At 41.5% G+C, this 16,369-nt stretch overlaps 1 protein-coding gene across 2 annotated transcripts in view; it reads left to right on the top strand.

Annotated features, from left to right (window-relative positions):
• The window catches only part of LOC141999497 (clathrin heavy chain 2), a 58,193-nt gene that overhangs the window by 30,139 nt on the left and 11,685 nt on the right, over nucleotides 1-16,369 (top strand). For both annotated transcript variants that reach the window (XM_074973006.1, XM_074973007.1), the window contains exons 11-28: nucleotides 636-773; nucleotides 1,143-1,307; nucleotides 2,326-2,506; nucleotides 2,950-3,113; nucleotides 4,643-4,768; nucleotides 5,258-5,400; nucleotides 7,135-7,369; nucleotides 9,413-9,535; nucleotides 10,817-10,962; nucleotides 11,481-11,664; nucleotides 12,186-12,378; nucleotides 12,983-13,140; nucleotides 13,309-13,473; nucleotides 14,023-14,130; nucleotides 14,536-14,703; nucleotides 14,791-14,940; nucleotides 15,388-15,519; nucleotides 15,973-16,083. In XM_074973006.1, coding sequence (XP_074829107.1) covers nucleotides 636-773; nucleotides 1,143-1,307; nucleotides 2,326-2,506; nucleotides 2,950-3,113; nucleotides 4,643-4,768; nucleotides 5,258-5,400; nucleotides 7,135-7,369; nucleotides 9,413-9,535; nucleotides 10,817-10,962; nucleotides 11,481-11,664; nucleotides 12,186-12,378; nucleotides 12,983-13,140; nucleotides 13,309-13,473; nucleotides 14,023-14,130; nucleotides 14,536-14,703; nucleotides 14,791-14,940; nucleotides 15,388-15,519; nucleotides 15,973-16,083 — 2,790 coding nt within the window. The remainder of the gene's footprint in view (nucleotides 1-635; nucleotides 774-1,142; nucleotides 1,308-2,325; nucleotides 2,507-2,949; nucleotides 3,114-4,642; nucleotides 4,769-5,257; nucleotides 5,401-7,134; nucleotides 7,370-9,412; nucleotides 9,536-10,816; nucleotides 10,963-11,480; nucleotides 11,665-12,185; nucleotides 12,379-12,982; nucleotides 13,141-13,308; nucleotides 13,474-14,022; nucleotides 14,131-14,535; nucleotides 14,704-14,790; nucleotides 14,941-15,387; nucleotides 15,520-15,972; nucleotides 16,084-16,369) is intronic.

Below are 16,369 nucleotides of genomic sequence, written 5' to 3'. Positions count from 1 at the left end.
TCTGTGGATCTTCTTGGCTTTCGCAAGGAGAACAGCATGTCTCACATAGCAAGTTTGCTATGCTGATTGATGGGGACTGCCAAGCTTCAGTCAGGAAGGCTGCTGCTGTTTCCCTTCTCCTGCCAATTAGGGCTAAGACTTCCATTCAATGGGCAAACTAGTCCCCAAAGACTGATCTAGATTATAACTTTTGAGGTCTTTATTGTAAAAACAAATAGTCTCAGTGTCCAGTGCCCATTTCCCTAAAGAAAAAGTGTAACTCTTATGAAGTAGAATATTATAACTTGTAAGTAAATCTGTCAAAGTTGCTCCACTTACTGGTTATTAAATACTTGTTTGATACATCAGCCAAAATGACCTGTCATCAAATTCGGACACGAAAAGTACAGGTCTGAATTCTCCCTGGTATAGAGTGAATAAACATTTTAAGGTAAGTCAGTTTGTGAGAACACTCTCTCTCTCAAAAGGTAAAATGTAAAGTAGAAACACTACTGCTGCAGAAGTACAATGCTGGAAGCTAAGTAAACAAGTTGATTACATAGAGGTGCTGCATATGTCATGATGGCTCCTTTTTGAGGATCAGCTGCAAGGCTCCTGACTTTTTTTTTAATTTTTTTGATTACTGTCTACTTCAGATTGTAGATGTATTCATGGAGAACAGTCTCATTCAGCAGTGCACTTCCTTTTTGTTGGATGCTTTGAAGAATAATCGCCCTGCTGAAGGACACCTTCAGACACGTCTGCTGGAAATGAATCTGATTCATGCACCACAGGTAAGATTCCTCAACCTAGTCGTCTTAAAGTCTCATTCACCATTTCCTTCACCCTTTTCTTGAAAAACAAGCATATTTTTAGAACTCCAGGCAGTCTTTTAAATGCCTGTAGCTGGAGATTGCTACCATCAAAAGCATTGAGACACAGCGTTACTATGGAGATACCTATTGTAAGGGTGTCCTAGAGTGGTTTTTTAAAATAAACATCTGTAGAAGTGCAGTGCAATTGACTGACTTTAATTGTTACTCAGTGTGGTCTGTTCCCAGTAACTCTCCTTTTTATGTAGTTTTCCTTGCATCATGATATTCCTTGACTGTGGATGGAAACTGGAGGCTTAAAGTTCAAGAAAAAATTGTGTCCCCTCTTAGGTTGCTGATGCCATCCTTGGAAACCAGATGTTTACACACTATGATCGTGCTCACATTGCCCAGTTATGTGAAAAGGCAGGCTTGCTACAGAGAGCATTGGAGCACTACACTGATCTCTACGATATAAAGCGTGCTGTAGTTCACACTCACCTCTTGAACCCTGAGGTAAGACTGGCTTCAGCTGAATTTTACTTTGTGTGTTAAATGTAACTACATTTCTCGTGCTGTCACTTGACTATCCATAAACTAATCCCCTTTTCAGAGGGAAAGCTTAAAGTAATACATAGCTTTGCAAGCACACGTAACGAAATCCCCTAGACCAGTGTTTCTCAACCAGGGGTATGTGTATCCCTGGAGATATTTGGAGGTCCTCCACAGGGCACAGCAACTTATCTAGATATTTGCCTAGTTTTACAACAGGCTACACAAAAAGCAATAGCAGTCAGTACAAACTAAAACTTCATACAGACAATGGCTTGTTTATACTGCTCTATATACAATACACTGAAATTAAGTACAATATTTACATACCAATTTTTATTATAATATGGTAAAGAGAAAGTAAGCAATTTTTCGGTAATAGGGTGCTGTAACACTTCTGTATCTTGCCTTTTTTTTGTAAGCAAATAGCTTTTAAGTGAAGTGAAACTTAGTGTACAAGACAAATCAGACTCCTGAAAGGGGTACAGTCTGGAAAGGTCTAGGGCAGTGACTCTCAACCAGCTCAAATGAGCACCTTCAGTGACTGGCCAGTAGGTATTCAGCCATGCATCTGTAATTAACTTCAGGAAAACCTTAATCATTCAAACTCAGTCTGTATTGCCAGTGGCAATTCTAAACCTGAAATTGGTTTCTTGGCAGCTCAAACACCTACCTGGTGAAACTAATTCTTGCCCACAACAAACATCATGTGGGTGTTCAAAACAATAAAAGTATTTGACTTGATGAACTATTGAGGTAATGTGTTAGAGTCCTTGCTATCAATTTTTAGGCAGGTTAAACAGATACCAGCACTATTGTCATGCCCAAATTCTTCCAAGTACACTCTCCTTCCTGTTGCACATCTAGGACATGCACACATGTTTCCACCTGCCAACAGTGCAGAATGTAACTTCCACTTCCCTGCTGAACTTCAGTGAGGTATGTATACAACTACTAAAACCATTTTAACTTCTGTTCTTAGTGGCTTGTAAACTTCTTTGGCTCCCTGTCAGTTGAGGACTCTGTGGAATGTCTCCGTGCGATGCTATCAGCCAACATCCGACAAAATCTACAGCTCTGTGTGCAAGTAGCTTCTAAATACCATGAGCAGCTTGGCACCCAGTCTCTCGTGGAGCTCTTTGAATCTTTCAAAAGTTATGAAGGTGAGGTGCCCTTATGCTCCGAGGGAGGTACTTGCTTTCAATCTGTTTTGAGATGGAAGAAGAGTTGAGTGGGGTACTAGCTCTGAACTAGTACGCAGCCTTTCAGTTGGAACCAAGCATGAGATTTACTGTAGTCTGGTGCTTGCAGCTATTTTGCAGAAGATACCTAGTTAGTGTGTGTGATCTCCTGGAGATCACACACACTATCTGGGTTGAGGAGGGCAACCATATGCATAATAGACAGTCTGAGTGTTCCTTTTGGCAGCTTTGCTTGGAGACTATTGTGGGACTGTTTAAATTCACCTATCCTGTCTCACCACTTATTAGTGGCTTTGTTCCTTATTCATAATAAATTATCAAAGCATGTAACTCCTCACCTAGGTGATGAGTCGAACTCTAAATGTTCATGGCTATAAGTAGGTAATCTCTCTGCTTCTTTCTAGGATTGTTTTATTTCCTGGGTTCTATTGTGAACTTCAGCCAGGATCCAGATGTCCACTTCAAATATATCCAGGCAGCCTGCAAGACGGGACAAATTAAAGAGGTGGAAAGGATCTGCCGTGAAAGTAACTGCTATAACCCTGAACGAGTGAAGAATTTTCTCAAGGTGACTTTCCTGACTGGAGGCTAGAATAGTAGTGCATAGAGGGACCAAAATATTAGCTAAAAGTACAGGTATTGGTCTTAAGGAGTCATACAGTGCTTGCATCTCTTGTATTTGCGCTTAATTCTGTATCAGTCTTGGCTCTCATAGTTCCCTTTCACAAGGAGTACCGAACTCTTAGTTGTGCAAATTCTACACAGCAGTGAGAGGCTAGATGTCTAGCCAGTATCATTACAAGTTAGAGCTCAGCTATCTCTGGTAACTTGTATTACTGTAGGCTTAGGCACTAGATGCTGTAAAAACTAATTTCATTTCTTTTAGATGAAATATGAAGCCCAAAAGGTGGTCCTGGGCTAATTGTACAGATAAGGCCGTATTAGTTCAGACAAAGTAGCTGCATATTATCTTGGGCTGTATACTGATACCAGTGTGACCAAATTTTGGTCTGCCATAAAAACTAATAAAACAGTTCGTAAATATTTAGCCTTTATATTGGTTGCTGAATGTGTACTAGCCAGATTATAGACTGTTCTAAGGTACCCCTCAGTCTTTTCTCAAGACTAAGCGTGCCCCGATGTATGTTAACCTTTCCTGAAGTCTAGATTTTTCTAGAGCTCCTGACTAGATTTGTTGCTCACCTCTGGACTGTCTCCGATTTTGTCCACCTTTTCCTAAAGTTCAGTGCCCAAAACTGGATACTCTACACCAGCCCAGACTTCACCAGTGCCAAATACAGCAGAACAACTATCTCCATGTCTTGCATGCCACTCTGCTGTCATTACACCCAAGAATGGCATTGGTTTTTTTGCAACTGCATCACAGTTAGCTCATATTCAATTTGTGATCCACTATAACCCACAGATCCTTTTTAGCAGAACTCAAGGAAGTTTCTGTGTTATGATTACCTCAGTTTCAGGGGAAAGCTACTTCCAGCTCTGGGTGTGGGGAAGCAAGCATTCTTTCCAGTGACTCACCTTATTAGTAGAATGGCCAGTAAAAGCAGCCTGCTTTTACAAGAATGGAAAGAAGTGTGAAGTTTTATGCAGCTTAGCCCAGGTGCATGGCCTTCCTTGCTTGAATGTTGGCTTCTAGATTCTTAACCTTGGTTTAAGTGACTTTTTGGGTGTCCAACTTGAGACTCCTTTTTAAGGGGCCTGACTCTCAAAGTGCTGAGCATCCACTCTCCGCCAAGACCTTTAAAGGTGGTAGATACCTATGTGCATCCAGGATTTGCTAGTCACTACTTTAAAAAACAAAAATAAAAAAGCCCTTGCCCTTTAAAGTAAAAATACACCTGATTTGGCTGGCTGTTTGTGATGGAATACAATGGGCTCTCGAATATTGGTATCAAAGGATGAAACTGCAATCGATTTAGAGTCAGCATTTTTCTGAATGGTAGCCTTTTGCTGGTCTGAAATTAGGAGAACAGTTAAGGCTCTCTGCTGATGTCTCTGCATAATTTGTAAAGGTGGTGACTTTTTTTTTTCCTTCCTTTTCCAACTCCTTTCTATTTCCCTTCCCCAAACATTCAGGAGGCCAAGCTCACAGACCAGCTTCCTCTGATCATTGTTTGTGACAGATTTGACTTTGTTCATGACCTGGTTCTCTACTTATACCGCAACAACCTGCAGAAGTACATAGAGATCTACGTTCAGAAGGTAAAAAAAATACAATCTCTTCTAAGGAATAAACTGAGAAAGGGACCAGTATATACAGTGGGAGCTTTGGTTTACCTAAGGTTCTGTAGTTCAGAAGTGGTTCAGCCCCATAAGACTTAAACCTTGTTTACTGGATAATAGAGCAGAATGAAACACCAAGATTTCAATAAAGTGTCGCTTAATTCATCCCCCAGCACCCCCACCACCTTGTCACTAAAGTATGTTTTTTGATTAGATTTTTGGGGGGGGGGGCGGGGGAGAAGGGGTCAGTCTCATAACTTATGACTCTTCTTTTGGTGGTTTTTGTAGAATATTGCTAGTTAACAGCAATTTAGTGATTAACTTGTACTTGCTAAGTCTCACTTAAGAACACTTCAGATAACTAATTGAGGTGGTCCTGTTTCCTACATTTCTAAAGATTAAATTTTTTTAAAAATTCTCCAGTTATGGCACAGCCCAAAAAACCATTCTTATGGGGGTTTATTCTAGGTGAATCCAAGTCGTATACCAGCAGTGATTGGAGGGCTGCTTGATGTGGATTGTTCTGAAGATGTTATTAAGAACTTGATCATGGTGGTTAGAGGCCAGTTCTCAACTGATGAGCTGGTGGCTGAAGTGGAAAAAAGAAATAGGTAAGAATAGAATATAAAAGTACTCAGGGTAAACAGTCATTCCATTTGGCTCCAGTAAAAGGCTTTTCCCCTTGGTATATAGGAGTTGCATCCATTGCTCTAAGTCAATCCCATTTGGAAAGATCAAAGTAAAAATGATTTAAAGCAATTAATTTGGTGCTCGCTAATGTGAGGCAGTTCTCTTGAGTAAGCAAAAGAATTCTGTATGTGGAGTTTCAAGAACATGAGTATCTCATTGATGATTCAGATCATGTATGGCAGGCTTCAATTCTGAGAATAGAGTTTTGGTCCCATTCATGAATATGGGAACTTGGAAAATCACCCCAGCCTTGTGTAATGGGAGAAGAAACAGCCCTGTGTCTAGACTTGTTTTGACACAGTTGACTAGAACAAACCAGTAGCTATTGTATGAAAGTATACAGGTAGATTGGGGGGGTGGGGCTGTGTGTGTACATATATGAAATACACAATGACTGTGACTAGGTTAGTAGAACAGGAATGGAGAAGGGGCAACATTTTGCAAATGTTGGGGCAATGTGGTTCCTGTCCTGCGTCCCAAATTCGGGGAAGAAAAGAGATAACAAAAAGGGGAGGTCTACAAAGCCATCGCAGAGCATTGTCTGTCAGCTGAAGGACTTGTTTTTGCTGCAGTTTTTCTGCAAGTAGTGGGACCAGGAAACTAATACCATATAGGGTGTACTAGCTATAAAAATATTTTGAGCCCAGTGGACACTTAATCACAAGCAAGAATTTGCTAAATCATCTCGTTCTGAAAACTTCCACAAACTTTCTACAATGCTCGAAGTATGTAATCCATGAAGTATCCTGTCACTATATCATTTAAACGTAAAGCCTAAATCACTCTCCTCTCCTACTAAACCTTGCCATTCTTAACACTTCCAAAATTCATTTTGTTCCTGTCTTGCCCTACTGAAAATATCTGTGGTCTGGGTAATTCTGTCCTTTACCTAAGCAGAAGGTTATAGTAGTCATTAACCCAAAAGTCAGTTGCTAAAACTCTTTTCCTACTGCTTTTAAGGGTGGGGTTTTTCTTCCCCTGCCACCAAGTTTCTGCTCTAATTCCCCTCTTTTTTTAAACTTTGAGTTTAAACTGCTGCTTCCTGACTTATCAATGCTTTTCAGACTCTGCCCTCTCCCAGTACAGCTGCTATAACATCACACTTTGCTTGGAGCAGTTTCCCAGTTGATGTATAGCATGTTCCACATGCCCTACTCTCAACTTGTTAAATGAGCACAATATTTTTAAAGTGAAGCCTCCTTTAAGGGACTTGCTGTGCACAGATCACCTGTACACTGACACTGCTTTCATGAGTTTAAATTTTACTCTAAACAAGCATTCTTGAGTAACTTATAGCTCCAGAAGCATTCTTTATTTGAGCCATGACTAGGTTTCTCCTAGTCTTTATAGAAAGGACAGAGGGGAGATATTTTTTTTTCCTTTAAAAGGATCAGAGAAACTCCAAATTGTCTGTCTGCATGCCCCTCAATAATAAGCTTAGGGGTATTTTAAATCTTAAATGGGGTTATTTTGTAGATCATTCAAGGTAAGAATGATTTGATCCAGAAGACTGATTTTACTAGGACCACAGCCTTTCTGGGGAACAGCCTTGACCTTAAAGTTTGCTGGCACTCCTCTCAAGTTAAGGAATAGAATTGAGCACTTTAATAGCACATTTGGTCTGCAAACTTAACAAACTTTATTTTCCCCAAAAGGCTTAAGTTGCTGCTGCCATGGCTGGAATCTAGAATTCATGAAGGCTGTGAAGAACCTGCCACCCACAATGCTCTGGCTAAAATCTACATTGACAGTAACAATAATCCTGAGCGGTTTCTCCGGGAGAACCCATACTATGACAGCTGTGTTGTAGGCAAATACTGTGAAAAACGGGACCCTCATTTGGCCTGTGTTGCTTATGAGAGAGGGCAATGTGACCTTGAACTCATCAAGGTTAGCAAAACTTGCTTTTGTATTTACAAATATCTGCTGTAGTCTAATGTTTGAGTGGTGGTGGGTTTTCAGATGTCAATATTGGTCTAACCAATGTTCTGATTAGATTTTAAGCGTGAGCCTTTCTAACACCGACAAAGTCCTACATGCCTTAATTTAGCCAAATCTTGCTAGCTTCAATGGGATTATATTTATGTACATTAAGTTTTTTAAGCTGATGTGGGATTTATGTTTAAATAGCCCTGAATAAAAGCTATTACAGTAGTCTTAGAGTCCATAATAGAAAGAAGGTACCAGGTGCAATTGGAAAAAAGCCTCTGAACACATTTGATTCTAGTATTAGTAGCCTTGGATAGGTTGTCTTGGTTTCCAGAATCCCAAATGGGAATGGACTCCCTCTACCATGTATCCCTTGCCAGCTCTTCCCATTGCTTCTGCCAACTGGTCAACATAAGCCTCAACAAACTCAACTTCATAAACAGTTGATCACTTGTTCCAGTGCACAAGCCAAGACTATGGTGGAAACTGCTGAGTAGTATCAACATATGGAGCACCCTATAGTCCACACTTCCACAACCACTCCCAGCCTGGAATCGCTGCCTGCTGGAACATGGTGTGGTTCCTTAAGGGATTACCCTTCTGATCAGTGTTACACTGCACTAATTTAATGATTCAGCATGAAAAGCTTGGCTGTGTCCACTGCAGCAGTTGAGTCTAGTCTTTCCATGCTGTCTTATAGAAGTGTGAAAGGGAGAATATAGCCACAAAAGTGGTGGTCTTAATAGATTGAATCAAGAGTAGCTTACAGTAAAGTTTTTTAAGTTAGGAACAGTTTTCCAGGTTCCGCTCTTGGAAGTGGACAGACAGATTGCCTGTTCAATGCTCCCTTCTTGGGGAGTGAGTTCTGTGGTACTTGCTTTCTCCTAACCAAGGTGCTCCACAAAGGGCTTTGTCTTCCAACACCCAAATTTTCTACTACAGAAACTGATATTCCTCCCCTCCCCCCAAGAATTGAAGGCTCTCCTCTTGGCATAGGCCCTTTCCTAGGGTGAACTGGGAATCTTAACTTTGGCCGCCTGTTACCTGTGCAGATCACTGCTATAAGAACTGCAACCTTTAACTTCTGTGCGCATATCTTCTTGACAGGAGGGGAGGTTGCCAGGCTGTATCTGCATTTACATGATATGAGACCAGCTCTGGTCAGACTTCAGACACGGAACCATTTTAATTATAACAGGTGGTGTTATAGTCACTCCATAAAGTCAGGCAGTGCTAACCTTGGTACCCAGCTTAGTCTTAAGCAGTAATGGAAGGAAGAATTGGACTGTAGGCTCCTATTAAAATGGTTTGAAAAACAAAACCTACCTTGCTGTCCATTGAAGCTGGCACTGATAAAATGTAACCAAGTTGCAGTTTGAGTCTTGTGACTCAGTGTAATTAGAATCAGTCAAATACAAAGCCATTGTGAGAATTTACTTTCTCTGCTGTATCATTGATAAGCTGCTGCACAAAATGTTTCCATTAGACAAAACTGTAGCCCACAAACAGTTAGAAGCTTATAGTTGTGGAAACATTGTGTGAAATGAAACATTCTGGTGCTGTTTTCTTGACGCTCCTCTTAAGACCTTGACAATGAAGCTGAGTGAAGGATTCAGATAAAATAAAACTGACCTGAACTTCCTTCCCTCCAAAATGAATCCCCTTCTAGGTCTGAAATTTGTCAAAGCCTGTGTAGTTCATGGCTTCAGAGAGCCATAGAAATATTACCATGAGAAGTTGTCATAACACTTCTATTGGACAAAAGCAAGAAAAGCTCAAACTTTGCAAGAGATCCTGTCTGCCGAGAGCCTTTTAGATCAGAGGCTAGGAAAGAATCCAAACTTGAGTCTGTGTGGCACTTAGTGATGGCCAACAACTAGTTGTATTTGGAAGCTATTGTCTGAGCATGGCTCATTAATTTCAAAAGCCAAACTTGTGTTTGGGTGGGATCTCATTGTAAGTGTTCCCTTAACTATACGTGTGTTGATGGTTTTCTCTCTTCAGGTTTGCAATGAGAACTCCTTGTTCAAGAGTGAGGCTCGCTATTTGGTACGCAGAAAGGATCCAGAACTTTGGGCAAATGTCCTTGAGGAAAATAGTCCATTCAGACGACAGCTCATCGATCAGGTACAGTGAAGTAACTGGCTATACAATTAGAAATGAAAGCTGTTATCCAGTATCTTCTGACTTCAGAATGACTCCAGAATCCCTTGCGCACGCCCTCCCAATACTTGTGCCCCACCCTATTAGCCTCTCTGTTTCAGTGTCTACTTATTTTTCTATACCAGGGTGGGCAATAATTTTCACTGGGGGGGGGGGGGCACTCCATGAATTTTGGTAAGTTGTCATGGGTTGTGAATTTCTACTATAATTAATGGAGGGGGTGCAGGGAGTTTGGGGGTAGGGGATTGGGGTGCAGAGTCTGGGACAGAGTTTGGGTGCGGGAGGGGGTACTGACCTGGGGCAGGGGATTGTAGTGTGGGAGAGGGTGAGAAGAGCAGGCTCTGGCCAGGAGGCACTTACCACACGTGACTCCTGACCAGCAGGGCGCTCAGGCAGGGTACTTGCCGTGGCCCCACATCGCTCCCAGAAGCAGCTGGCTGCTGGCATTGTGGCACATCTCTGCATGACCCTTTGTGGGGAGGGGGTAGCAGGTATCCAGGTGCTGCCCATGCCTGCAAGCACCACCCCTGCAGTGAGACCGGTGCTAGGGACAGGGGCAGCACATGAAGCTGCTTTCTCTTCCCCCCCCCCCCCCCTTCTTCCCCAGCCAGGGGTGCACAGAGACATGCCATCCAGGAGCAGCGTGGGGCCACGGCAGGCAGGTAGCCTGCCCAAGTGCCTTGCTGTGCCGCAGGACTTTGGCTGCCTCCTTGCTATCTCTGGGCTGCTAAAAGAGCCTGGTGGACCAGACAGAAATTTTAAGCAGGCTGGATTCAGGCCATATTTTGGCCACCCCGTTCTAGACAGTGTCCAGATCATTTCATCACAGACAGGGTCCAGTATAACTAGCACTTGTCTGGTCTCTCTAATGCAGTACTAGCTGTAAAAGTAGTTGTATCTATCCCTTAATCTTAATCTTGAATCTTATCTGGGAGACTGCTCATACTGTAAGGCTAGTGTGGTGGTATGCTTTATTAAATGGTTGTGAAATGCCCAATATCTCACAATAATACTGGTGAATCAATATTTCAACGCCATCTACTTGACAGAATAAAAGGCATCTTTGGTAGCCAGAATCTTCTGACAGTTGCAGTGTTGGTTTAGATTGATGTTTCAGAACCTTGTGAGGTTCCTGACTTAATGTGTATCCTACCTCAGTGAGCTGATAACCTTGTTTTATGAATCTCTAAATTAAGACTAAGAAAAGCCCTTTCAACTACTCCTTCCAAATATCTTCAAAATTAGGTTGTCCAGACAGCCTTATCTGAAACACAAGATCCTGAAGAGGTTTCTGTTACTGTGAAAGCTTTCATGACTGCTGATCTGCCAAATGAACTAATTGAGCTTCTTGAGAAGATAGTCTTGGACAACTCTGTGTTCAGCGAGCATAGGTAGGTGGAAGATTGAAGTGTTTTTGTGACACTTGTTTAGGTTGTCCCCTAAACTTCTGAAACAGCTGACTGCTCTGCACTCTATACAGTCTTTAAATGGATATCCTCTTTTTGGGTGTGCAAAATTTGATCTTGCAGCATTAGGTGATGTGTCCTGCTAGAGAAGGTGAGCAGTCACTGAAGTGATAAAATGCTTGAATACAACTGAAGTAGTGCAGCCAGTGTACTAATACACTATCAGTTCACACGTAATAAAAGAGTTAGCATTCCTTTGTAACAAGTAACTAAATCTTATTGTACTTCTCCCCATTTTGTCTATAAAAACAGGCTAGTCAGTTTTCTATTGCAGGAGAAACAGTAGATGGCTTCAGACAATCTACTAGACTTCTGTAGAACTCATTTTAAAACCTTAATTTTGGACTTTACTGCCTGATGGTGGCATTTTTAGGTCAAATAGTAGGTAGCACCTAATGCCTCCTTTTTATAGATCATTTTTGTCCTGCTTATCCCATTTACAGGAACCTGCAGAATCTTCTGATTCTGACTGCCATTAAAGCTGATCGCACTCGTGTAATGGAGTATATCAATCGTCTGGATAACTATGATGCCCCAGATATTGCAAACATAGCCATCAGTAATGAGCTATATGAAGAAGCCTTTGCTATCTTCAGGAAATTTGATGTTAATACTTCTGCAATACAGGTGAGGTGCAGTCATGGCTACCAGCTCATGCTTCCTACTATGGGTGTAAAGTTCATAGAACAGGTGGAAAAAACAGGTAAACCTTTCTAGAAAAGTCTAAACTGTACATGTAGATAAAACTACAGTCCAACCTACCACCAATGCAATATATTGTAAATATTCTGTGGGGAAAAAGCTGCTCTTTGAGCACTTGAAAGTTGCAGATGGGGTGGGGGAGACAAATCCTGAATCTGAATATAGGGAACATAACTGTTCAGCATCAAATTAAGTAATTCAGACACCAGTCTCTTCAGAGTTTACATGAGTAAATTTACTCCAGTGTTGTCTCTGCCCCAAGGACATTCTCACCCTGAAACACAACCACTTATATAGATGAGTTTTTGAAAGGGCTGCTTTAAATCCAGAATATGTGGTTGTTGCTCATCCTCAGATGTGGGGACGAACTCTAGGCATTTGAAGACTGAAGAACTGGATGGTCACACTTAATACTTGGCAACTGTTCTTATCTCTTAATATCACAGGTGCTGATAGAGCACATTGGCAACCTGGACCGTGCCTATGAATTTGCAGAAAGATGTAATGAACCAGCTGTATGGAGCCAACTGGCCAGAGCACAGCTCCAGAAGGACTTGGTGAAGGAAGCCATTGACTCCTATATCAAGGCTGATGATCCCTCTGCTTACATGGAAGTTGTTCAAGCAGCTAGTAGAAACAGTAAGCTAAGGCCTCATCAGTTCTGTAATTAGGCAGGCTTGTTAATGAGAATATGGTTTACCAAGTATAACAACAGAAATTCTTGGGGAAATTTTTTTAAAGGATTAGCAGTGGGTAGGAGGACTGAGCCAGATTAACAAAGGAGTTCATATATATATATATATATATATATATATATATATATATATATATATATATATATCAATCAGTATTTTTATATTTATTAACTTTGAAGTCTTCAGATCCAGTGTTTCAGCATTGGATCCATTTGTAAGTGCTTTCACTGACTTACATTCTCAAATCTCTACATAAAATGAGAACCATAAATACTAATGGCACACAACTCATTCTTGAGTAATCCTGATCCAAAGAGATGTATGAATGTTAAGAGTTGATTGGCTCAGGGAATGGTACCTAGTGTAGTTTTTGTTTGGATGTGGGATCAGCTAGTCCCAGCTGGGCAGTATGGCTCTTCAGTGTCAGTTTCTGCAGAGTAGCTCATTTCTTAACTGACTGTTCTCTTGAACATAGTTTAGACAATGGGAAATACTTCAGAATGAAAGGAGTGGAATAGGAAACTTTTTTTTTTTCTCCTCTATTTAAGATAACTGGGAGGATCTGGTTAAATTCTTGCAAATGGCCAGAAAAAAGGCCAGAGAGTCCTACGTAGAGACTGAACTGATCTTTGCTTTGGCAAAAACCAACCGCCTCTCAGAGCTGGAAGAGTTTGTCAGTGGCCCTAACAATGCCCACATTCAGCAGGTATGTCTTATGTTCCTAATAAAATAGGAAGGCCTTGACAAATAGCTTTGTCAGGTCAGAAATTTCCAGATGCACACTCAAAGAAAACAGGACAGGCTTTCAAAGTTTGCTCATTCCCCTTTCCTGCCCCCATCAGTCCAACTCGGTTTATTCTGGCTTTCTCTCTAGGTTGGAGATCGCTGCTATGAGGAGGGAATGTATGATGCAGCAAAGTTGCTCTACAACAATGTATCTAACTTTGCACGCCTGGCATCTACCTTGGTGCATCTTGGAGAGTACCAGGCAGCAGTAGACAGTGGCCGCAAAGCGAACAGCACCAGGACCTGGAAAGAGGTAGTTCATCTTGCCAAAGCTATGTGCTCCTCTTCCCAGAGGGGTGTCATTTATATTCACTTGAAATGGCATCTTATTTCTAAACAAATCTGTGGACTACTAGCCTTCAGAGCACTTGCTGGTCATGTAATGCTGGTTTGCCATGCTTCCAGCTACTAGATCACATCAAGATACTCAAATACGCTTTCTCAATATTACTCTTCCATGTGAGCAACTTCTTAGTTGATATGTTACGCAATCACAAATAGGAGATGAGGCTTCGCAAGAGCAATATGTACAAGATATGGTCCACACTTTGCCAGTCAAAGCCTCAATGGCCATTTTAGAACCTTTGTTTTAAATGGGATAATTCTTACTCCTAATGGCGCATGATTTTTAATCAGTACTGCTTCCAGTCTCTACTTTGAAGCACCTTGATTATTTGTCCTACATCTGATAGTGTCCTTTGATCTAATGTATAGAAGGAACCCTTTTTAGTCTTGCAGTTATCTGATTCATTTTGGGTAATGTGGTGTCTAACATCAGTATGACTAAAATCTTTTGTTACAGGTGTGCTTTGCATGTGTGGATGGAAAGGAGTTCCGCCTAGCACAGATATGCGGCTTGCACATAGTAATCCATGCAGATGAGCTTGAAGAGCTGATTAGCTATTACCAGGTTAGATTGTTTTAATGATCTAAGGGAATAATTGCTCCTGATTTTGCAGGATTTGTTAATATAGCGTTCCTTAAAATCAGAGATGGCAGCAACTACACTACCCTCAACAGTGCCATGGTAACAATTGTCATTCCCAGTACTTAAACAAATCTTTGAGGATTTGTTTAACCACTAGTGAAACAAGCTCATTTTAAACAGGGAGCTGGGTTTAAACTGGAGAGCATCTTCACTGTGCAATGGAGTAAGTAAAAAGGTCAGTACTTCTCAAACTTCAACCTTGTAAGCCCTGTCTCAAACTTAAAACTTCAAATCACTGTTCCTGCTATGTTGTCCCCTACTGTGCTGCTAAGGGATCTTTGAAAAGGGATGATGTTCAACCAATAACCTTGGTCATCTTCATCTTAGGATCGCGGCTATTTTGAAGAACTGATTGCCCTCTTGGAAGCAGCTTTGGGCCTGGAGCGTGCTCACATGGGAATGTTCACAGAACTCGCCATCTTGTACTCCAAATTCAAACCACAGAAGATGAGGGAACATCTGGAGCTCTTCTGGTCCAGAGTCAACATTCCAAAGGTAGGTATCTTGCTGCATTAAACTGTTATGCACCTAGGCAAGTGTTAAGCAACATGCAACTCCTAATTATCCTTTTCCTATCCCTAGGTGCTCAGAGCAGCAGAACAAGCTCACCTCTGGGGAGAACTGGTCTTCCTTTATGACAAGTATGAAGAGTATGACAATGCAATAATTACAATGATGAACCATCCCACTGATGCCTGGAAAGAAGGGCAGTTCAAAGACATAATTGCTAAGGTAAATAGCTGATCTAATTACTGGACTTTTTGTGAAAATTGTTACGACAAAGCAAAAAATTGAAGTGATAAGAGCTTTAATCTTACAGCTAGAAGGTTCAAGTATCTGTTCAACAAACTCCTGAAATAAGCAGGAAGCTGCTGAACTCTCTTCTTCTGGGCTTCCTGTGCCTAGCTCCCTCCCCCTCCCCTTCCCCCTCTCGTTGGGATCTGAATCTTGTACAGATTCTTGGAATCAGGCAGAGCAGGAAGCTGACCAGTACTAGCCATCTAAGTGAGAAGTTTGCTTTCATATTGTAGTTGTGTACATGGCCAGCACTCGAACAGAAATCTGACATTTAGACTTTGCAGAGTTGACACTTATCTGATATTTCACTTTCCCTGCAATGTAGTTAAACTTTCAGATGCAGAGGCAGCCTTTGATCAAATCAGTGTTTTCCCTATCCAGGTGGCGAATGTGGAGCTGTATTACAAAGCCCTGCAGTTCTATTTGGACTACAAACCTCTGTTGATCAATGATCTTCTGCTCGTATTATCTCCACGGCTGGATCATACCAGGACAGTCAGCTTTTTCTCAAAGGTGAGCTATAGTCGTCATAAATGGATCAGGTATAGAAACTAAACTCTGTGTTCCTCAGGATTTCTTAGTGCATTCTTGTCCTTGCCCTCAGATGAAGACTTTGGGGTCTAGAAGATGTATCCGCCTCTTGCAGTAGCAAGCATGCTGCTACTGCTCATCAAATCACTTGGAATAGGGCTGTTCCACAGTCTATGTAGGCCACATGGTTATGGGAAATGGGTCCAAATATCTTCTGTAAATTTAAATCCTGACTGTCTAGCTCTTCTATGCCAGCAATTAAAGGATAAAATTGGCGTAATATCTGAGCCACTGGCAGCTATACTAGACTTTTTTGGGGGGCTGGCTTAAAACCAGTCTAGTGCTAAACTGGAGAGCCTGCCTCTCTAGAGTATTTCATTTCCTTCAAAGCAGTACTCTTAATCTAGCATGTTCTTACTGCTGTTCTGTTTCCAGGTTAATCAGCTGCCTCTAGTGAAGCCTTACCTGCGTTCAGTCCAGAACCACAACAACAAAGGAGTCAATGAGGCTCTAAACAATCTCCTGACGGAGGAGGAGGATTATCAGGTGAGTCTCCCATACAGTTGAGTTACAGCAGGTCTACAAAACCTTGGTGTGCAAATTTACTCTCCCTTCTCTTTACATGCCTGCTCTTTGTTAATCAGCCACATTTCGTACATTGTAAGAATTATTCACCTTGGTCTCAAACTGACTTGATAGAAAGGTATTGGCTGGAATGTAAAGGGGATGGGGTAAGTCCACCTCTTCTGGAGGAATAGCAGCCATGGCCAAATATTTCAAGGGTCGGGATGAGGTAAATGCTCTCTACATGTGATAAGTAGAAATACCCTAC

Source organism: Natator depressus, chromosome 15 (assembly GCF_965152275.1).
Source record: "Natator depressus isolate rNatDep1 chromosome 15, rNatDep2.hap1, whole genome shotgun sequence".
NCBI classification, from domain to species: Eukaryota; Metazoa; Chordata; order Testudines; family Cheloniidae; genus Natator; species Natator depressus.
This window is presented reverse-complemented; position numbering and strand designations above follow the sequence as displayed.